This window comes from Neolamprologus multifasciatus, chromosome 13, assembly GCF_963576455.1.
Source record: "Neolamprologus multifasciatus chromosome 13, fNeoMul1.2, whole genome shotgun sequence".
Lineage (NCBI taxonomy): Eukaryota > Metazoa > Chordata > Actinopteri > Cichliformes > Cichlidae > Neolamprologus > Neolamprologus multifasciatus.
Window position 1 is genome coordinate 11,261,263 of NC_140451.1, and position 21,805 is coordinate 11,283,067.

General features: G+C 41.7%; 2 protein-coding genes across 4 annotated transcripts in view; one reads left to right on the forward strand and one right to left on the reverse strand.

Moving 5' to 3' along the window:
* Positions 1 to 153: 153 nt before the first annotated feature.
* On the forward strand, positions 154 to 2,778 carry mrpl2 (mitochondrial ribosomal protein L2). The gene is made up of 8 exons (XM_085182600.1): positions 154 to 288; positions 631 to 721; positions 816 to 987; positions 1,656 to 1,797; positions 1,877 to 1,992; positions 2,074 to 2,184; positions 2,285 to 2,358; positions 2,441 to 2,778. Exons 2-8 carry the CDS (start codon positions 650 to 652, stop codon positions 2,648 to 2,650), a joined length of 897 nt encoding a protein of 298 aa, XP_085038726.1. The 5' UTR covers positions 154 to 288; positions 631 to 649; the 3' UTR covers positions 2,651 to 2,778.
* Positions 2,759 to 21,805, reverse strand: part of LOC146505106 (phosphofurin acidic cluster sorting protein 2) — a 45,207-nt gene continuing 26,160 nt past the window's right edge. Inside the window, exons 5-25 of one of the 3 annotated variants that reach the window (XM_085182597.1) lie at positions 20,817 to 20,979; positions 19,445 to 19,536; positions 19,175 to 19,255; positions 18,785 to 18,844; positions 17,209 to 17,360; positions 15,943 to 16,036; positions 14,994 to 15,077; positions 13,262 to 13,428; positions 12,965 to 13,097; positions 12,752 to 12,856; positions 12,386 to 12,492; positions 11,134 to 11,288; positions 10,939 to 11,049; positions 9,654 to 9,756; positions 9,001 to 9,033; positions 7,396 to 7,438; positions 7,242 to 7,284; positions 6,902 to 7,040; positions 6,541 to 6,764; positions 5,687 to 5,800; positions 2,759 to 5,567 (exon numbers count right to left, since the gene is read on the reverse strand). In XM_085182597.1, the coding sequence (XP_085038723.1) occupies positions 5,452 to 5,567; positions 5,687 to 5,800; positions 6,541 to 6,764; positions 6,902 to 7,040; positions 7,242 to 7,284; positions 7,396 to 7,438; positions 9,001 to 9,033; positions 9,654 to 9,756; positions 10,939 to 11,049; positions 11,134 to 11,288; positions 12,386 to 12,492; positions 12,752 to 12,856; positions 12,965 to 13,097; positions 13,262 to 13,428; positions 14,994 to 15,077; positions 15,943 to 16,036; positions 17,209 to 17,360; positions 18,785 to 18,844; positions 19,175 to 19,255; positions 19,445 to 19,536; positions 20,817 to 20,979 (2,319 nt within the window). In that variant the 3' untranslated portion in view covers positions 2,759 to 5,451. The remainder of the gene's footprint in view (positions 5,568 to 5,686; positions 5,801 to 6,540; positions 6,765 to 6,901; positions 7,041 to 7,241; positions 7,285 to 7,395; positions 7,439 to 9,000; positions 9,034 to 9,653; positions 9,757 to 10,938; positions 11,050 to 11,133; positions 11,289 to 12,385; positions 12,493 to 12,751; positions 12,857 to 12,964; positions 13,098 to 13,261; positions 13,429 to 14,993; positions 15,078 to 15,942; positions 16,037 to 17,208; positions 17,361 to 18,784; positions 18,845 to 19,174; positions 19,256 to 19,444; positions 19,537 to 20,816; positions 20,980 to 21,805) is intronic. The other 2 variants (XM_085182599.1, XM_085182598.1) reach the window with 2 other exon arrangements.

Consider the following 21,805-nt stretch of genomic DNA (forward strand, 5'->3'; position numbering starts at 1 on the left):
ATGAAGGCAAGCCTGCCCTCTAGAGGCGGAGTTTAATCTAGCTGTCCTTAATGCAAGCTTTTAAACAAGAGAAGCTACAAATGCAACAAAGGGTCAGCTTTAACTTTTAGAAATAGTTAGTCGCTGTAACTGTAAAATAACAATTGGTACAGAGGGGACCCTCCGACTATCTGTTAAAAAGACTTTGAAGGTGAGTTGGGGGCATACGTCATCACTGCGCGACATCGCGTGCAGGACTGCGAAGGACGCAGAAGAGACGCTCGGGATGAAATAAGTTAAAATATAAAGGTTAGTCGAATGCTACGGTTAGATTCGGTAATATCACACACTTGACCTCAGACTAGGGGTTAAATAAGATCTGTTTATTAAAACCGAAAAGAAACGTTACTGAGCAGATGGAGCTGTCTTTGTAGAGAGACGCTAAGCTAGCGGTGGTTCACGTTTGCTTGTCATTTGGTAACTGAAGATATGCTAAGCAGAGCTGAGGCACATATGCAACCACCGATAAAAGTCAGGCGTAGTTTTGAACTATCGATTATGTGACCGATTTGTGTCAGCTACAGTCGGGGCCGAAAGCAGGAGAAATGTTAGCACTTGCTTGATTTTAAACACAGTGTCTCCCTTCATCAGTCAGCAGGTCCTTGTTGTGATGGCGCTGTCGTGTCTAACTCGAGCCCTGCGCTCCCTGACTCTCTCCCAGCCCGCATTGGTCTCCTCTCAGGTAAAAACGCCTCCTGCCTTGGTCCTGTCAGCCATATTTAGACAGTAAACATGACATCAGGAACAATCTGAGCGGCTCTTTTTGGTGTTGACAGGCAGCTGCACGGAGTAAGCTGGGAGCTCAGGTGCCCAGTAGTGCGGTGATCCAGTGCAGAGGCTTCCTCACCACAGCCTCTCTGGAGCAGAACAGGGTGAGATGGAAGCAGAGGGAGAAGTACACCATCAGGCCTATCGGAATGAAAAAGACAGGAGGCAGAGATCACACAGGTAAAGTGCAGTGGTAACAAAAAAAAATAGCTGTATGTTCACAGGATGTTTTTGAGATACAGCCACATAGGGGTTTGTTTCTCCTCTCCATAATGAACCATGGATCTTTCCCTTGTTTTGCGAATATATAAAGCACTACACTATGTAGCCTCTGTGTTTAAAACACAAAGATGCCACTGAAGTCAGAGTTTATGGTGGCATTTAAATGCTGCACATCTTCTAGTTTATCAATGAGGACAGAGAAAGCTTTTTATGGTGAAATGGCCCCTTAATGCCTGCTCCCTCTATACCCAGACATCGGTGGATGCAGGGGGTTCACACTCAGAGTGGAGTGAAAGTCACGGGAATTCAGACTGAGGTCACACTGCAAAAAAAAAGAAGAAAAAAAGACCAAAATTCACATTTGAGTCAGTGCCTGTAGTGTGAATGCACCAAAGGGACCTGTCTTCAAAAGAACAGATTAGATTCAATAGATTTTATTTATTTTTTTGTAGCTACAGGAAAGGTTTTGTTACATTTTGTAAAACACATTTTAATAGAAACCTGCCTGGTGCTATAGTTAAAGTATGAAATTGTGCTCAAGGTAAAAGTTTGAACTCCTGTGTAGCCTCAGAATTCAAGGCTTGTGGCTTTCTTTCAAGCATTTGCCGCCCTACTTCCTTCTACAGGAAGAATACGTACACATGGCATTGGCGGTGGTCATAAACAAAGATACCGGTGGGTAGACTTCCATCGTCTACGGTATGAAGCCAACAGAGAGGGCCAGCCTTTTGAGGAGAAGGTTGTTGAAGTGCGTTACGACCCGTGCAGGTGAGACCACTTGCTGCCCGGAGTCTAATGTGTACGCTCAAAGTACTGAAAACACTAAGCCGGGTTTGTCTGCGTGCAGGTCTGCTGATATCGCCCTGGTAGCTGGAGGTGAGCGAAAAAGATGGATCATTGCAACAGAGAACATGCAGGCTGGAGACATCATTAAAACATCTGGGGTTATTGGACGCATGGCAGGTACAGGATCCAAGTTTTTCAGTTGGAGGTTCGTCGGCCTTCGTAACCTGTATATCTAATGAGAATTGTTTAATTTTGCAGTTTCGGCCAATGAGGGAGATGCTTACCCGCTGGGGGCTCTTCCTGTGGGGACGCTGGTGAACAACCTGGAGGTACGACCTGGGAAGGGATCAGAGTATATCCGGGCTGCAGGTAACCTACTGTACTGTATCCCTCATTATTTAAGCTGCTGGAAGGCGAGGTTGCTCAGAAAAGCTACTAAAGTGAATGCTGTGTTTCATTTGGTTTTCAGGCACGAGCGGCGTTTTGCTTCGTAAAGTAAATGGAACGGCAATCGTTCAGCTTCCTTCAAAGCAGCAGGTTCAGGTGAGGTCATCTGGAATAGGATTACAGCCGCTGTTAAAGACACGTTCAGTTTGGCTAAATGCTGTCTTGTAAACACACACAGGTGCTGGAGACTTGCATGGTCACAGTGGGACGCATCTCCAATGTCGACCACAATAAACGGATCATCGGCAAAGCTGGGCGCAATCGTTGGCTGGGCATCCGCCCTTCCAGCGGCTTGTGGCAGAGGAAGGGAGGCTGGGCAGGGCGCAAGATTAAACCGCTGCCTCCGATGAAGGTCTACATCAACCTGCCCTCAGTCTCAGCGAGCTAACACGGCACATGTTGGACATGTTTAGCTGATTGTAGATTTTTTTTCTTTGATCCCTTGGGATGAAATCTAACATTGTTCTGGGAAATAAATCGAAATAAAGACGAGCCGTTTGTACAGAAGATTAAAAATTTTTATTAAACACAACTGCTTGTGAGAGCATGGAAAGAAACAATATAAAAATCCAAAACATATTTACATCTATAGTAAAACATGCAGAAGTAACCCATATTTTTTTTTTTTTTTTAGATTTTTTTTTAGTGGTAAATTTAAAAATACTGTCATGTCATTTAAAATAGGGTTTGTGCAAAGACACTGGGTGGCATTTCAAGTAACCGGAGCAATGAGATGGCATGATGTAACTTTAGTTAGACCAGGAATAAAAGGATCAACGCTGATGATGCGTTCTTTTATGTTTGCGGTGCTAAATCACGGTGGCAAAGTGAGCATGCCTGCTCATTGATCCAGCCTTGTTTAATGCCCCCATGCTACCTCTGGATTTTGGGCAAAAAAAAAAAAGTCTTGAGGTTACATACATTGAAATACACTTGTTATTTAATATATGAAAAGCTAACCCGCATGACAAATTCCCCTCACATAACTCTGCCGTTGTTAATACTTAATGCTGAAATATTTAAGGTTCAGTTTGCGCTCCTGACTTGAAAGAGGGTGAACTCTTCAAAAAGCAGGAGACGGAATAACTTGACTGTACAAGTCACAGGCAGACACGTGCGGTGGAAGCTGTAAAACACACCTCAACATTTAGTGGCAAAAAGGTTACGTAACAAATGAGCCATGATGGGGTTTTCAGACCAAACATGGCACTTAAAGCCATCAATGTAACACATCATCCCTATGGTTAAAAAAAGAAATCAAGAGCCTTCTCCTGACTACAGGTAGTGGTTTAAATTTCAAAAGTAACACCTAACACTTTACCTTGAGAACCAAAGTATGTCCCAATTTGAGCTACAATGTGTGTAAACCCATATGAAAGTGCATTAGGGAAATGTATATGAGGAAAACATATCTAATAGTGTTTGCATTGTACTTCATAGTTATGAGTTCTGGAAATATATTTGGCATTTATGTCAAGAAATAAAGGTATACTATTTGTGCTTTCAATTTAGTGGAAGAGGGAGGGGAGTTTGTGATTCACAATAGTATATCTTGTACATATTTATATACAATACTAAAAAAAAAAAAAAAGCCAGCCTATCAAAGCTTGTTAAGTCTTCACTTTATAAAAAGCAACAACCTCATAGAGAAGGCCCTTTGTCCAAAGGTTTCCTATTGCAAAAGTTTCACGTAACACTACTCAGGAAGTACCATCGAACATAGAGCACACCTACACAGACACACGGGGGGGCAGTGACTTGGACGTCAGGCAAGACTCCATACACTTGTAGTCATATTTCCAAAGAGAGTCAGTACTTGGCTGTCCCCTCCCTCCGAGTCAGACGGACTCATTTGTAATATTCCCTCCATAGCCTTATGCAATACTGAACCCTTTCAGTAACGTGCACGTCCAACCACAGTGAAGCTGCAGTAAAGGACACAATGGTAATCGCTTAGAAATGTTTCAATTTGGCTAAATGTGGAGCGCTAACTGGTGAATTTGTCTCAGAAATCTTAATACTGATCTCCGCAGGGACCACAAACACATCACATATACAATTTGAGTTTTCACTTTGACATACTATGAAGTTAGGCCTGGCCAAGATACTCCTGCGACTGGACTGTTAAAAAAAAATAAAAGGGCTCGACTTTGGCACACCACTGCACGGTCTAGTTTTTGCTAAGTTACTGCAGGTTTGTGACAGATCTGCTCAGGTAAAGCTGAACACAGGGGCGACCACGTTTAACCACAGAAATGCTGTAATTCCACCTGGAAGGTCGAATTACGTAAAGGTGGAAAGTACGAAAAACAGCACAACAGCTCATGCGATCGCAACTAAATTTGGCATTTCAGCTGTGGGGAAATAAGTAGTTACCCTGCTTCTAAGTGGCTGTTACTGTACAGTTTGCATGTACACCAACAGCAAAGGGAAAACATCTGCATTAATAATAACGAACTGATCTGATATTCTGCTTGCATGTAATAAATGTGTCATAGCTACATTTATTATAGCTACCTTCAAATACATTGCTCGACTTGGGTTTCTTTTTTTTTTGACCTGCTTTAGGTATACAGTGTGCTTCAAAGCAACGAGGCAAAGAACATTCTGTTCCTTCCTATAAAAGCTTTACCTTTCTGAGAAAGTAAAGGGACGAGTAAGAAAACTGAGCAGTGAGTTAAAAGGATTCCATCTAGATTCACAGCAATATTCCAACTTTCAACAACGAAACACAAACACGGTCTCCAACAACCTCACGCACGCCACTGCACATCACCATCACACTCCTCCATTGTCTATAGAGTAACAATAAATGTAGGATTTCACAGAAATAATAAAATGTTAACAAAAACAAAGTGCAAACACAGCTGCCATTATCGAAATGTGGCAAATTGTCAAAAAACCTCAAAATACCTCCGAGGCGGCGCAAATATTACAAATTAGTACTTGTTCTGTTTTGTAGTGTGTAAAAAAAGAAAAGAAAGAAAAGAAAACAACAGCAACACCCAACAACATCAAAAACATCAACATGAAATTTTGTCTTGAACGTGTGAGTCTGTGAGTCAGTAAGATTTCCACAGGAAAACTATTACTGCCGGGAGGAACGAGGAGGATGTCGGTTTTTCTTCTAATTTTCTGCAGCCTCTCGCTGAGTCGGGTAGAGCCGAGAGATTCTGGTGTCGGCCGGGGTCACACGGGCTTTGTGTAACCGAAGATTCCCACCGGGAAGTGCTTGACATGCGTTGGCCACTGGGCAGCGAGCTGGAAAAACTTGACGTCATTCCACTCCACTCCGTCAATAGTTACTAAGGGCAGAAAAGACAGAGCTAAATGCACGAGAAAAATATGATGGCTACGCTGTATTATGGACACAAGGTGGCAGTGGAGCTCCAACAGTGGAGGCAGGGCTATGGCTCTGTCTCACCTCTCAGCATCGTGTGCTGGTGCTTGGCCGTGCAGATCAACCTGCTGATACCATCAATCACTTGGCTCTTAGAGTCCAGCTCTTTTTCCTTCGGCTTCTTGCTGAGAAAAATCACTGGGAAGGGAGAAAGAAGCAAAGTCATATACAAAAGAGCTAAAAAAGACTTTAATAATGAGAAATCCACAAAGTTTGATTTCACAGGTCATGGTCAATGCTGCTGCATTACTTGCACAGAGCCTGCTGGGAGAAGCCTCATAAACCGCCTCAAGCAATGTTGCCTGAGTCAGCATCAGAGAGCGCTGAACACTACAACATTTGGGCCTCTGTAGCCTGCTTCACATCTCTGCTGGAAACCACAAACTTGATTTGACATCAGCTCCTCTTGGTACAACACATCCAAATAAAGCTACGTTCAGCTGCTCCCTTATTTCCCAAGAGTTCGCCACAGTGGATGTGTCCACATGTTTCACTTGGCATAAATTTCAGTCCAGATGCCCTTCTTGACAAAACCCTCCCATTTATCTGGGCTTGTGACCCCCTGAGGCTGATTTGTGTCTCCTCCTCCTTGAACCGCCAATCTTTTTGTGTACAGCACATGTGACTCTGACTCAATATAATTGTATTTTCAGTAATCAAGGCTATAATTTGGAGAAAGAAGCAGAAAATGTGGAATAAATGAGGTAATCTATCTGGTTCTGCCTGCTTTGTTGTTTGTTTTACTGTTCATTGTAACTACAACAAGAGAATGGAGACTAACATTTCAAAGAGTGGACAAAAATAAGCAAATAAAACCAAAAATACAAATTTGAAAAAGATTTTTTAGTAACTTCTATGTGCAACTCCTCCAAGTGTACCTTTTTTGTTCTTCTCCTTAGTAACAACAGTCATAGCCATGCTGGGTGGAGGAGTGAGTTCTCCGCCGCAGGGAAGGCGGCTGACTTGTAGTGAACGGAAGTTACTCTTCAGGGTGTTCTTCAGTCCTATGTCTCTCTTCTCGCCCTCTTTCTTCTTCTCTGGGCCTTGCCATGTCCAGTAGTCCACTTGCAGCCCCATCACCTCACTGCCCGAACATGGAGAGCTACAAAGGGAAACAAACAAGGCCTTGCTTTGGTTTGTTTGTGGTTTGTTCATTTCCACATCCGTTTACCCTGAAAGCTACAGTGATGTGGACAATTATGAGTATTTGTTTTAATAAGAGACTTGGGCTTTTCATACCCAGCTCCAGACAGGGTGGTGGACACAGAGGGGGACTGTGGGGGCGTGCCCCCGATCTCCTTTCCATACGGACCGGCCGATGGAGGCGTCGGGGAGGACAAGATGCTTGTGTTGCCTCCCATGGCATCATCTGAGTCCACTGCAGATTTAGGGGGAAAAAATCACTGTAAGTGAAAACTGTACCTAAAAGATATTTAATGCTTTCCAGATTATGCCAACTCTTACTATAACTGAATTAAGTAGGAAAAGAGTGCTTCTCTCTTTATTTTCCTGGTCAGTATCCTGTGAGTAAAATCCCAATGACACTGATAACACATCGTTAAAAATGTGCTTTTCTTACCTGAGGTCGAGAGGCTTTGTTCCACAATCCCAACTTTCACTACCTGTAAGAAAAATAAGAGCCAGTGTTAAAGAAAATATTCAATATAGAATGAATTAAAAAAAAAAAAAAAGGTGCAGGACATGTTTGCATGGTAAACAAATGTGTTTCTTACCCCAATAAATGGCACAAATTTCTGACAGGAGTCCTCATCAGGGCTGTGAAAAAGAGCGAGAACAAAAAGAATCTGTGAGTTTGACCAACGGTGGGTCTGAAACACTTTCAACACTCCAGAGGTGCACATGAACACTCAATGGTCCTGGAGGGCAGATGGCTGTGGCATGGCCTGCACCATGTCCCATCACAGCGGAAATGGCACATGACTGGCTTGGGTGGAATGGGATCATCTCGGGGAGTCACGATACAATGAGATGAATGAGAGGACCTGCTCCTTACAACCAGAAGAAGACGGGGAGGTGGGGTCTCTCTTGTCAACCAGGACGATAACAACAAGTGTCTGCTTTTAAATACATGACTGTTTTGGATCTGTCCAGTAACTGTGTGGCTGCTCTATGTCCAAGATTACACGCCTATCCAAACAAACAAAAAAACAGGATGACGGTCAACATCCCGTAAAGTTTGAGGCACGCTCAGGCCCACGATCAGAGCGCAAAAGGTTAGCACCATAGTTCTGCAAGTGTCCAACGGTGACACTTTTAAAACAAATCACTGATTCTTCCTTAGTCTTTAATGAGCTTACAAAAATAGTCTGCTGCAACATCAAACAACAAAAGAAGCACTGCTGGTACCCACTCCCATACGCATATGCAGGACAACACTTCCCAGACATTTTAAGGCCTTGCTTCATTACACAGAATTCCAGTAACATTATCGCACAACTACATCAGGACTGAACTGCACCACCTCTTTACTGTGTGTCAGGTCATTCAAAAGATCCTAATAAAAAACATCTTATAAAATATGGACATGCTAAATCTACTTGCACTATTAAAGCTTGAGTGTGTCAACTCGTAAAGACTTTATTTATCTGCCCAACAGAAAGCAACTCGACTGCTAGCACAACATTCAGGTATCTGAGCAGCACTGTGAGCTGTAACAAACTTCCAAAAATAACAATTACAGATTAATCTTAACTGTCAAGCTTTTGCATACAGGCTTTGCTTTACTTTGTTGTGCACACAAAACACATTTGTCAGTAGTTAGTATCATTCATGCAATTCAGAACACTAGCAGTGTTATTAAGAGTTCAGTTTTCGTTTTTCGAATGGGAATGTAATTTAACTTATACTGTGTTGTCTCTGTTCACATCATCAGCATTTTTGGCACATTTTATAGATTTTAAAAGATAATCTGAAACAGTGTTTAGGTGACAAAACAGCTGATCTTGTGACTGATATGGAGTTCTTTTGGTCCTGCAGTAACAGTTGGATCTATAATAAAACAAGGAGTGGTTTTAAGTGTGGCATCATATATACATATATACTGTTAGATATTGTAAGTCAGCGAACCATCCACGCTGTGAATATTTATTTTAAGGTTGTTAGGCAAATCGTCACAGCAACAACACGGAGGACAAAGTAAGAATCAAAGTCATACCAAACCAAAGACACACGCTGGGACAGAGTGCCAAGTGAAGTTACAGTGAGTATCGAAAGTGAAAAGGGAAATGTTAAGACACAGCAAGAGGAGCTCAAGCCAAATGGAGAAGGGAAAATAGGCAAGGGGGGGGGGGAAACGAAACACGAGTTGATTTAGATACCTGATGTAAAAATCAAAATACAAGCTTCTTTTCCTTGAATGCAAATCAAAAAGGGGGGAAAGGGGAGGAGAAGGAATGCAACAGCGTTAAAACTGTGTGGTATTTAGTACCTTCTGACCAATAGGAAGCCACTCTCACAAAGAAGGGGGAAGGGTTTGGTCAAATCTCAGAAAGAAAACAAGCAAATGCACAGAGAAATGCAGTGGACTGTCTCTGTCTGCAGATGTGACTGTGAGACACCTAGACTGGACTTTTTAACATTTTTATCAAATCATACAAAACCTACAAGTCCTGCTTTCATTCAAGTCAAAATAAACAGAAGTGGGTTTAGTGTGGAAACTGAGCTGATGCTCGCTTTGTGTGTTTAATGCATGTTCTTGCAGCTGCATGCTTACATGCACATTCATCTAATTATGTTCCTCATGCAGTTTTAGCTGATATTCACTACAAGTGCTAGTTTATGATGGGCTGTCATTGCAACATTAGTTCAATGATTCATTTTTTGGAAACAGAAGAAAATTAACATCAGAACTACCAGTTACAAATAACTGCAACACAGACTTGCTTAGAGCACAAAAAAGCACAGATGCATGCTCAAATACAGAAAACATTGGATGAATAAACCACAACTTCAACAAGCACGGTCACTTTACCTCTTCTGCTTGTAGGTGAGCATGGCTTCTGAGATGGGAAACTGGTGGGACACGTTGGCACCGGCCAGATACTGAATGATTCGTCCTGCTACATCTATGTTATCTTCAGGGAGCAAAGAGATAGATTGTTAACAACAAGCCTCTCCTGTTTTATGTCTTGCTAACAAGCTGACATTTGATGCAAATGGTAATTTTCACATAGAGCAGTGTGCTAGGGGACTGTGCATTCATCATTCACATTCCACTGAATTAAGGAGATGGGGGCTGCTGAGTGTAAAATGTCATTAAAATGTGGGTGAAGTCGACCGTGTGACACACGGGATAAATTATATGTCAAACAAAATGCATGTGGGGGTCGCTCGTATCCTGGGACGCAATTTTTTTTGGCGACTTGAAATATAGACTTGAGTTTTAATCAATTCATTTTGACCTGTAGCTTCTCGGCACTTAATCGACTGAGAACTATTACAAACTGCCTTCAGTGTCGGGATCACACCTTATGTTAAGAATAAAAGACCTCTGCTCTAGATCTTCTTTGTTTTTTTGTTCAACCCAACTGCTTTGAGATGATTCAACACCATGTGTAACATTGTGACTCTTGCACCTTTGGGGATTAAAGGGAGGGAATTAATAGGTGAGGATGGGCGAAGATTATCAGGCATGTTTGGGCAGAACAAGTGATAATGGAGGAGTTGGATTGGAATAGAGGCTTAAGCATGGATTTATGTGAGCCATTTTATGTAACATTCTCACATGGTGAGAGTGTAAAAAAAAATATATTCAAGGCTTAAAGTTAACAAGAAAATCCTAAAATAAACATCAAACACGCAAATGTCTTCGATTTGGCTGCTTGGATTATTCCTACGGATTCCTACTTTATTGTTTCAGACTAATTAGCTACAACTGGCACACAGCTGGGAGGTTTAAAGCTAAAATCGTTGGAGATGTTGGAAAAAGTTGAAACAAACAAACCCAAAAAGGTTATGATGGTGTGCCTTTTAAAAAACAACAACCTCTGTTTTTAATATTACAATGTGTTAGAAGCTTCGGGGTAAAAATGAGAATAAGACTTCTGACAGTCTGGCGGCCTTCTTAATCAGCAGCAGGCAGTTTAAAGGAAGAAGGAATAATGCCATGATCTCAAACAGGATGTAGCTGTCTTTTGCAATTGGAAGAAATCTCTTTCTCCAATTCATCAGCCCCTGACCTCTGCTCCCACCCAATTTCTTTCCCTTTCAAGTTGGCTGCACATAAGAAATGCAGACACCAGAGCTGCGTGTCCTACCTGAGGCGGGCCGTTCTGTCCTGCAGAACAGCTCCCTCCACGCAGTGTCCATAAAGATGCTGTTGAACCGGCTGTCAAAAGAAGCCACGTGCTTTGCCAGGGGATGAGAGCCTGTGGAGAGGATATTTATATATAAAACAAACGCTAAAAGTACAGAATATGCCTGTATGGATTTCGTATAAATCAATGAATTACCAATGGGGATCACCAGGAAGCGTATGTAAGTCAGCCAGTCAGGAGTCTTGTTGGCTAGCTGCTCCACAAAAAACCTCAGGATGGTGCTGAGGTAACTCTGGTCGCCTGCCACCGCCACCTTCATCGTCGGTGGTGTCTGTGCATTACAGTTACAGCTGCAAGGGATAAAAAAAAAATGGAGACAACAGATGAGTAATTAAGAGGAAGACTAAGATCCAACTTCTTAGAAATATGGGTCAGAGCATGAGTGTGAGAGAAGTGACGGAAGTCTGAAGCAGAGATTTATTTCTCAATAAGATCCGTCTGGTTTAAAACCGGTCTTACCTTTTTGGGAAGCCAAAATACGTCATAGGCTATAATTTATTAGGTACTTGCGAGTATCTACAAGCCTTTTTAGAGCAAATGGCGCAACATTTAGATCCTAAACCAAAGACCAATTCCATCTTTAAATTAAACGACAAAAAAAAGAAAGAAGAATAAATTCAGTTTAGCCAGGAAAAATTCATCAAAAGGGTCTTAAACCCGCAAATAATTTCAAGTTTCACAAAGCTCTTTCTAAAGCAGCAATCAAACCCTGAAAGTACTTACATGCTGTAACATATAATGGATTATCTTAAAGAATTTCTCGTTTTAATCTCTCTCAAGAGAGATTAAAGCAGAAGACAGTGTTGATACATTTGGTATTAAAAAGACAAGAAAGTCGTGTTTACTCCAAGTGACAACATCTCAGAAAACAATCATTCTGTTAGCGGTGGCACAGCACTGAGCAAGCACGTTATCATCAGAGACATGCGCAGCTCTGCGTGACATTGCCCCAGCTGGAGTAAATGCGTTGACTGAGGAGCAGGTGTCTAAAGCGCTAAAAAGTTCAGCTGAATAAGGGAGAAAAACATGTTTGACAGAAGCAGTACAGCAAACCGAGAGAGCCTCGTCTCCCACTGACATGACATCCTGAGGAGATGACAGCCGAGCAGGTGGATCCAGGAAACGGAGAAGGCAGCTGAACTTAAGCTTTTCATGAGGAAACGGCCGTATTTTGATAGAATGGGTTCACACACAGTGAGCGCTTTAGCAGCATGAGCAATACCATCCTGGAATTATCCAGTGAGTAGCCATCAAACACATGTAGTTCGGTGAAGATTGGCTCAAGATAATGAGATAAAAATAAATAAATAAACAATAAAAATCACGCCATCTGATGGGCTGTGTCATTCAGCCAATGCGTGTGTATGTATGCATGTATGTGACTCACAATCTCTGGATGCGAGTAACGATGGTGTTGAAGGCAGCCTGAACATCTGCAGCAGAGCAGGTTGACACAATGGGCTGGCCCTGTTCATGGAGCAACTCAGCTACATACTGCACAGAAACACACATGAGAGGGACACGATGAGTTAATGGATATACCAGAGGCAGGGTTTGGAAAAAAGAAAAAAAAATGCTACTCGGAAGCACACGCACATTTTTTTTTGTATTTTCCTCTTTTTGCAACAATGTAATGTGTGCAGCATGGGTAAAAATAAGCCCTGTTCTGCATGATCCGTGTGGTTCTATCGCATGTATGAACAAATGAAGGTAAAGGAATTCATGATTCGATGCTACTTATAGAAAAACAGACCTGTCCTTGCCACTCTGTAGTGTTGATGAGAATGATGCTCTCTGGTAAGCGTTCGTCAGAGATGAGAATCTGGTTTAGTTGGTCGTAGACGGACTTCCTCGGAACCTTTGACACAAATTAGGAGCGCAAAGTATGGCAATGACACAAGTCAGCACATTTCCACTTGACTGAAGAAAAAAAAGTCTGATGCTCGATCCTGGATGCGTTGTCTACCTGCGCGATGAGTCTTGAGTCTGGGGAGCACTCAGACTCCATGCTGCTGGTCCTGTCGCTTTGGGCCTTGGAATTCTGCCTGTCTTTCATGGAGGTGCTGCGAGGTCGTCTCTGCAGCTTGTTTTCCACTTTACTGAGGAGACAACAAGCGAAGAATAAAATATATGACAGTCAGGAAGAAAAAAAAAAAAGAACCTAATGATCCGGTTTATAAGAAAAGCAAATTAACAATTAAAGCAGACACACATTAGATCTATACTGAATGCTTATTCCCAGATGTAGTCAATAGCACTTTACCTGGGAGACATGTGGTTTTGGGACTCAGTCTTGCAGAGCTTGCCAACGGAGCAGGGCACCCGTTCAATGTTAACATCCCAGCTGCTCACCTCCCCAGGCCCTGGCCCGCTGTCGTCAGTCTCTGGCTCCTGAACCAAAAGGGGGGGAGCAAAGATGAGCCAAGAGGGCTGTAAGAGGACAACGCTAATGTTTATCAAACACAGGCACTGCAGGTTTGCAAATGTTCAAGACAATCAATTTGAGAGAGAAAATCCAACTCAGTCATACCACAAGATTAGTGGAAAACAAAAAATAAAGTGTAAATGAACACAAGTGCATTTAACGTCACGTCTTTTTCAACATTTCAAAACTGTATAAAACAATATGACAGTTCATTTCTATTAACAACGAATATTATCTGGAGTCACGCATTAATAATAAATTAACCATGATCCCAGGCCTACGGAAAACAACAGCTAATTTGTCTCTTCTGTAAGTTACAGAGCTCAGTTAAAATACTTAAAAGACTGAAAAACGAAACCAAAAAATAAAAAATAAAACCCCAGAAGAAAGATGCAAAAGTACGTTTCAGCCTGCAGGGCTGAGTCTAGCCATTTGTCACATTACAATTTGGTTGAAACAGAGCTTTTTCCCAGCAGCCGTTGCAACGTGAAGAGAGCAGGTAAGCATGTGTTGCTAATTAAAGCTTTGTTTATCAACTGTTTCATGTCAAATCGGCTGCTGTCAGAAAAAAGCTCCATATGCACTCCATGGGCCAATGAGCTTCCCAGCAACTGTCTCCTGGCAACCAAAATTTTCACCTAACGTTTTATTTGCGTGTCTACAGTAACGCTTTTCTATGTGTCTGCATAGTAAAGCACACAATTAGAAAGTACTTCAAAGTTTGGATCAAACCACACATTAAAGATGAGTGTCAAAATGTCCAACATACAGTCAAACATATCATTCCTGCATACACACTTCCATGTGCACATTAAAAGATCAAGACCTTTAAAAATTAATATTTCCGATTTTTAATTTTTCTTTTTTAAACACTCGCAGGTATTGCATTGCATCTCCAATTCAAACGGCATCAGTTTCTCTTTCTGTGGTTTTGTGTGTAGCCCTCCTGCTGCCAAAACGAGAGTTGAAAGAGCAGAGGTGGAGGGTGAGGAGGTAGAAAGATACTGGCCTGGTGAATAACTGAGCTCATTTTTTTGAGGTTTGAGATAATGGTGTAAGCCGACCGTGACATACGAGATAAAAAAGTCATGGTCTCTTAGCAGGTGGCTGGGGAAACACTGCTCCTGCAGCTTAGATATTCAGTTTGAACTCACTCAGTGGATTGGGGTGGTGAGTGGCTCAGAGGGGCGGCTGCAGCTCGATGAACAAGGTTAGACCGACCCGACAGCACAAGAACAAAAACAAACACAAACACCCCTCTTTCCATCCTCATCAGTCAAGATTTATCCAGCATGAAGCTGCCTTGCCTGCTCTGCTGATCCATAATGGATGACTATGCTGTTTAGTTTGCATGCCCTTGCACGCTCCCTCCCCTCTTTTCTTTTTCCCGGAAAACAACTAAGACCCACGGGAGCAAAAGGGCACTCAAGTGGAGAGGGTAGGGGGTTGGAAAAGAAAAATGTGAGAAAGGGATGCTCAAGGGTATTAAGTAAAAAAAAAAAAAAAAAAGGAAAGAAAGAAAGAAAGAAGGGGGATAAAAAAACAATGTATGACTGTTTCAAAAACATACCCCAATGGTTGTGTCTGTGACGCTGTCATCCTGATATCGCCCCCCTTGTACTTTACATCTGTCCACAGTGAGAAAGTCTCCACTCTGGGGGGTAAAACACACATGCCAACACATTAGATCATTTAAACCATGAAGCTCACCTTTCTGGTGAAAATAAAAGCTCCAAATGGAAGTGCTCATGTCATAATTAATGAAATGCAAGATTTGTAACCGACCAGTTTCACAGGGTAAGTATATATAAATACCTCACCTATAGTGCCTGTACATTTCACTACTGCTTGGTGTAATATATATAAACCCCAGAAGTGCAAAAGGCACATTCCTATTTTTAATTCTCGTCTTGTTTGAACGTCTCTTGTAAAGTGTGATTTATTTAAATATTAGATTAAATCGTTTACATTCTGGCAGCAAGACATGTTTATGCAGTTCGACTAGAATGTAGTAGCCTGAATTGCTCTGGGCCATTTTATTACACGCCAAAATGGATTCCCTGATATTTATAAACACCTCTCGCTCTCTCGCCATCACACTCAACGTGTCTCTCTTGTTGTTCAGATGGGTCATAAATTTCTGAGTAGGAGTTCAGGATTGCTCCATCCAATCTTCTCTCTGAGCAATGGGAGCATATTTGTGTGCAGTGATGGTGGTGAAAAGGTCATTTTGTGTCAGACCCTATAAATTCTGAAGGACAGCGGGACCCAGTCCTTTTCTGCCAGGGTCCACATGGCGGACATGCTAAGAATATCTTTTCTCTAGTATCCTTGGGAATCCCTGAACCACAATATGGACAGAGGGCTGCCAGGAATTTAAACACTGGGGCAATACAGGGGAAAGTCTTTTACGTAACACTGTTTATAAGGACCTCTAAAATAACTGCGAGGCAGAACTTTGAGTCGCACTGTTTATCTATAAAGGCATCTGTTCATAGAGTTCGTGCTAATCAACTCACAGGGCATGACATCTCTCTCTGCTGACTTTTTTGGCTGTGGATGCTTCCGATTTCTGTCTGCGAGCTGGAGTGAGACATCCCTTCAAAAAACGGCCTAGAAGCAAGAGCAAATATTTGAATTAGACAAGAACAAACAGTTTAAGAAGGGGAAGCCTTCGGACTGATCGAAACTTTGCTTTAAGATGTAGTAAAATGGGCATCAAAGTAAGAAAAAAACATTTTTGAACTAATAAAACTAAATTCATATTGCTCTTGTCCATACTACAGATGTCAAACAATTACAGTATAGTTTAGAAAACTATGAACCTTCAAAGCTACGTGCAGTCAATAGTCCGAAAGCCCAAAGCATATTTATAAATCAATAACATATAAATTGTCAATTCACAAGAATAATCTGTTGATGTCAAACCGCCCCTGTAAACATCGACTATATATATATATATATATATATATAAATATATAAATAAAAAGATTGATGTAGCTTCCAGTTCACAGTTCAAGCCTCACCCCTTTGTTCTTCATTACAGCCTGCAGAGGGCAACTTCTCCGGTTACCGAAAGGCATCCAATTGCATACAAGTCAAATGGGAAACAATGCTACTTCTCACTTTATTTCTGAACTTATGAGTTTATGGTCTTGGATGTAGCTTAAAGGCTTATTTTATACAGCATAAATACTAAAGCAGCATATGACTTAGGACGTGGCAGGTCAGTACCACATGAGCGAGCAGTACTCTCATGTTCTCAGCCAAATCCTTGGAGATGGTGAACATATCTGTTCATAAATAGGGATGATCTCCATGACTGGGCATCATAAAGGACACTGCAGCAGGACAATGACCCTAAACACTGCAGTAAATCTACAACAGAACAGCTTCAAACTAAATCTGCTTTTCAGAATGACCGATTCAGAGCTACTGAAACTACTACTACGTGGAATGACCTAGAGAGAGTCATTCATCCTAGAAATATATTACTGAACTGAAAACAGGTTGCAGAAGAAGAATGATTAAAATGCTGTGCTGGTCTGACCTACAGACACAAAGTATCTGTTATGCTTACTGCTGCTAAAGGTGAAGAATAAGTTCAAGATCAAATCACAGTATAAAAATGAATGGCCGCTTTTTCCCGACAATATATATGCGTACTTTTCGATCATTATTTAACATTCGTAATTTTAAAATGTAACAGTTCACCCTATAACCACATACAAACTTTCAACTATAAACATTTTATCTGGAAAAAAAAATATGAAAGACAGACATACTTGAGTTTGGGCTTAGGAGTGCTCAGGACACTCTCATTGTCCTCCATCTCTGGCCCACTGTCACTCTGATTATACACCTCTAGACTGTCATAGAGTAAGTCCAGATCCTCCTCAACCTCCTGTGTCTGGTCTACTGGGTCAGAGTCCAGGACCTGCCACACAGGATAAACACATCATCAGTATTCTGTAATCAGGGATTTGTAATTATGGCCATGGATTAAATAAGGGCAGGGTGTTACTGGGCGCTGTGCATAAACTAATCACTTTCACAGCTAGAGTAATGGAGCTTCAAGAATGAATGAGAACACTGAAAGCTGTAAAACAAAAATCTGTATGTGATATATACAGTCCTGCCTTAGTTCAAAGAAGAGCTAATAAAAAGTGAGCGTTAGCGAAGTGCTAAGATGCTGAGCCTTGCTCTACCAGCTGCACAGTGGAGATGTATATCATAGGAACTACGCACAGCCAGGCTTGTGGACTAATCAGGTGATTAATGCCACTCCATAAGTGCAGGAGCTGGCAGGGAGCAGACAAACACAGTCTGTCCCCTCTCCTCCTCCCGGCTATGTATTTATAGACCCGCAGACACAAGAAGGAGATTAGCAACAGGGAACGTGATAAAAGATCATCGGGCCACCTGGAGCTTCCAGAACCATCCAGCAAAAAAACCACACACACACACACACACACACACACACACACACACACACACACACACACACACACACACACACACACACACACACACACACACACTGGCAAAAATGCTGGTGAAAGCAGCACTAGGTTAAATATCTCAGACAGAACTTTTTAGATCTTGATCACATATAAACGAATCCCCATTCAGTCTCATGACCCACATAACTTGTTTTTATGAATAGGATTTTTTGAAACATGCTCGCTGATATAGTTTTTGGATTGCTTGCAACCCAAGGAGGAAGAAAGATGAGAAACAAGGCATGTTCCAGGTTTTCCCTATAGATTTCTTACAGTTCAAGGATAATATTTTCATCCAAAGGTCTTAACACAGATTATGCACAAATGGACATGTAGGGGTTGCTGCATACAATTTGTCAATGTCCTCCTGATGACCTGATTACAAAGCATTATGCTGAGAGACATTTATTCATAACAAGAGCGCAAATCTAAATAATACATTTTGTATTGCATTAAGTAGTAAAAAATAAGATGGTTAATGGATTCCAGATATAAATCGCTGCTAATGGAAATGCGCATCTGTGAGGACAAATGTAATGCAGCGTAATGATGCTTGTAACCCTGTTGTGGCAGTGATTTCTCTACTGGTGATTGCCCTCTAGTCAGGAGCACATTAGCAGTGATGTAACAGAATGCTGCTTAGACAGTCAATACTGAGATTATTCCGTCCTGCCTCGAGGGTAATTTACTAAATGCAAGTTTCACAGCTGACCTCCAGAAGATTTCATAAGAGAAGGACAGAAATTCCTGGGGGCACAGCGAGGAGGATGCTGTATCCCTCATTTGCTTTGACATTGAACATGTTCTTATGCGGTGTCAGTTCAAACGAATGCAATTACCTTTTCTTTTTGCAACTCACCTCATCGGTCACCTTGAACCTCTTCAGCAAGGCCACAAATTTCTGCTTAAAGTTAGGTTGCTGCAACAGAAAAACAGAAAAAACCCCCACATGCAGTTACGAGAGAAGGATTAACAGAATAGGAGGATACCAAGTCACAGTTAATTAACCACGATAGCTCGACTCCAGGTAACTGTTCACTGGATTACATATTCAGAGCTGTTCTACGTAAAGGCCATTTTAGCCACTTCACTGGTTTCATTTACACGTCTGTCCACATTGTCTTAATGGCCTGAACAAGGAACACAGTGTGTGCTTTCCCTTAAAACAAGCAAACACAGGTTTTAAGCTATTCACAAAGTGATTGCTGAGCATGGAAAACTGCATACAGTGGAAAAGAAAGCTACTAACCCTAGTCATGGAAGTGGTTCGGATCATTTTCCTGCGGGCCTTCTTGGGCTTCCTGACCTCGTCGTCTTCATCGTAAAGATCCTGAAATAGAGAAATTATTAAAATCTATTTCTCTTATATTTTTATAAACAAAGAAAAAGACATCATTACAAAACCCCTCTACTTCCTGAATAACATTTAATGTAGACTTCTTTTGTTTATATGGGAGATTTTATTTCTTTGTGTATGTACTATACATTTGTCTGGATCTAAACATTCTCTGGCACGAACCTGGCCGTGAACTGCGTCATCACTGGCTTCTTGCTCTGACGAATAGCTGTCGTCATCGTCCTCAGAATAGTTATCCATATCTGGGGAGCGGTCTGAGGTAGCCCAACCACACACACACACACACACACACACACACACACACACACACACACACACACACACACACACACACACACACAAACATATTGAGATATATGTCTAGAGGAATATATCTAGGCTAACATTAGCAGCATTACACCAAAAAGGTTAAAATTTAAAGTTTTGAAAAGACACCTTTTCTAAAAGTTTAAAAGACAGAGATACAAAGTGCGAAACAATAATCCAAGATGACTGCAATATCTAATAAAACAATGGTTCTGGTTCTAAAAATTGTTCTGGTCAGGAATTGATTAAGTGAAACCTCCTAAACTTAATGTTTAACATGGTTTTCTTCACTAAATATTCTTCTTACCCTGCCAGTGCAAAGCACAATGTCTTACACATACCAAATTGCATAATGCTAATAAGATGTAAATCAGGCTGTTATTAAATGTTTAGTCCATTTTTCACACATATCAGGGTGAGGCCAAAGGCAGTTTTACATTTTGTGCGGGGAAGGTTTTTCAATTTTCTGCCTAATGTTCTTCTGTTTGTTAATAGTAGACTGTTTCGGCTACAGGACAAGAATAATGGGCAAAATATATGAGAATACAAAAATGCAGGTCTAATGGTTAATAAATTCTGTGTCATTTGAACTGGACATCATTTTAAAGAGGCAGTTTGTTAGTTTAACAGCTGAGGGCAAATCAGGTGATGGATTATCTTTACTTTTTATTTTTTTGGTAAATGTTAATGCAGACTTCCTTTTGCCCGTCAAACATCCTGTTCTGCGTTCCTAGGTGGGATGGATGCTATTAAAGATCACTGCAGAGGAGAGAAAGACAAACATCTTTTCTTCCCTCAGAGTGACACCAGTTTAATACTTGCTGCATGAGCTCATCTGTTATGTTACAGTGGCCTCCCTAATAACATCCAGAACAGCGACGGATCAGCACAGCGGGATAAAGACACGGAGTCCGAATAGGGCCCAGTATTTCTCCTCAGTCCAGAATTAGAGTTGTGTAAGGTAATAGGCCCTACATCTGTTCAACTCTCAAATCAACATTACAACCATAGCTGAAGAGAATAACATATCCTTGGCCACAGCACAGCCTGGGATTAATAGAGTTTATTCTGTCCTCAGTTGGGAAATAGGAGCCATGTGGAAGGAGGGAAGAAAGAGGCCTGAGTAGGGTGAGCTGGCTAAAATTACAAGCAGAACTTGGCTGGGCAGCATGGGTGCAGGCCTGTCTAACAGACCCAACACAGGCAGGTGAGAGATTGCTGTGCCCACCTGAGGTTTTGGTCTTGCGGCCAGCCTGGCCGCTACCATCCTCGTGGTCGATGGGCTGGCTGGAAAGAGAGTACACGCTGATCTCCGCCACACGCACTGGCGCCTCCTTTACGTTGCTATGGAGACCCAGAATCTGTCCTCCGTCTGTTGGGTGTTGCATCACCTGGACATAGTTCAACATTGAGGCCAGGAATCATTTTCTAGAATCCATTCAAATGACAGGCTGAAAATTGAGGTATAAACCCCCCACTTTAGTCCTTTTTTATCCCTCACTGAAAAGTTCCTTATACCTTTCTTTTTTAAACGTTTTTGCTGAGACTTCATGACTTCGATACTTGCTATGTATATCAATCTTTTGGAGCTACGCTGGAGTAGGAGGGATCAAATATTGAAAATACAAACATTTTTCGCAGCAGACAATCAGGATGGAAGAATTTGTCTCTTTACAGAGCAGATAACGATCCCACAGAGATCAAAATGGCTTCTGCCACACTGCTTTACACCAACTGACTACAAGCAGACAGCTATGCTACCTCTAAATAAATCTTCATTAGCACAAAAAACTGAATGTCTAAAGGAGCCAAGCCAATTTGTGCACATCACCCAGACAAACAGAATAACACAGTTTACATAAACTGTTTTGAATCAGATGAGAAGGAATGAGCTTTCGTTCCGAGCTCCATCTGTGGGGTGCTTTCAATATTTCACTTGATGAATTGCTGTACAGAGAGTGGGCTCATTTTGCTCAAACGCTGACAGGGGTGCACTTTGAATGTTCCATTCAAAGTCCAATAAGCGACTTCCTCCTACACAATGCTTCGATAGTTTCAGAATGAGGGCACGAGAGGGTTCACGCCACAGCAGATGACAACGTAATTACCCAACAGCATCCAATAATGCCCTATCTAGCTTTATTCATAGAGGTCTGGGAGTTGCTTCATTGCAGCAAGCACCAACAGCACAACAGCTGAGTGGTATTTTAAAATACA

What these genes read in the sequence shown, in the direction of transcription:
- mrpl2 (XM_085182600.1), top strand. Translation starts at nt 650, where the DNA reads ATGGCGCTGTCGTGTCTAACTCGAGCCCTGCGCTCCCTGACTCTCTCC. An exon ending in CCGCATTGGTCTCCTCTCAG is followed by an intron (nt 722 to 815) that starts GTAAAAACGCCT and finishes TGGTGTTGACAG; the next exon opens with GCAGCTGCACGGAGTAAGCT. An exon ending in CTTCAAAGCAGCAGGTTCAG is followed by an intron (nt 2,359 to 2,440) that starts GTGAGGTCATCT and finishes AAACACACACAG; the next exon opens with GTGCTGGAGACTTGCATGGT.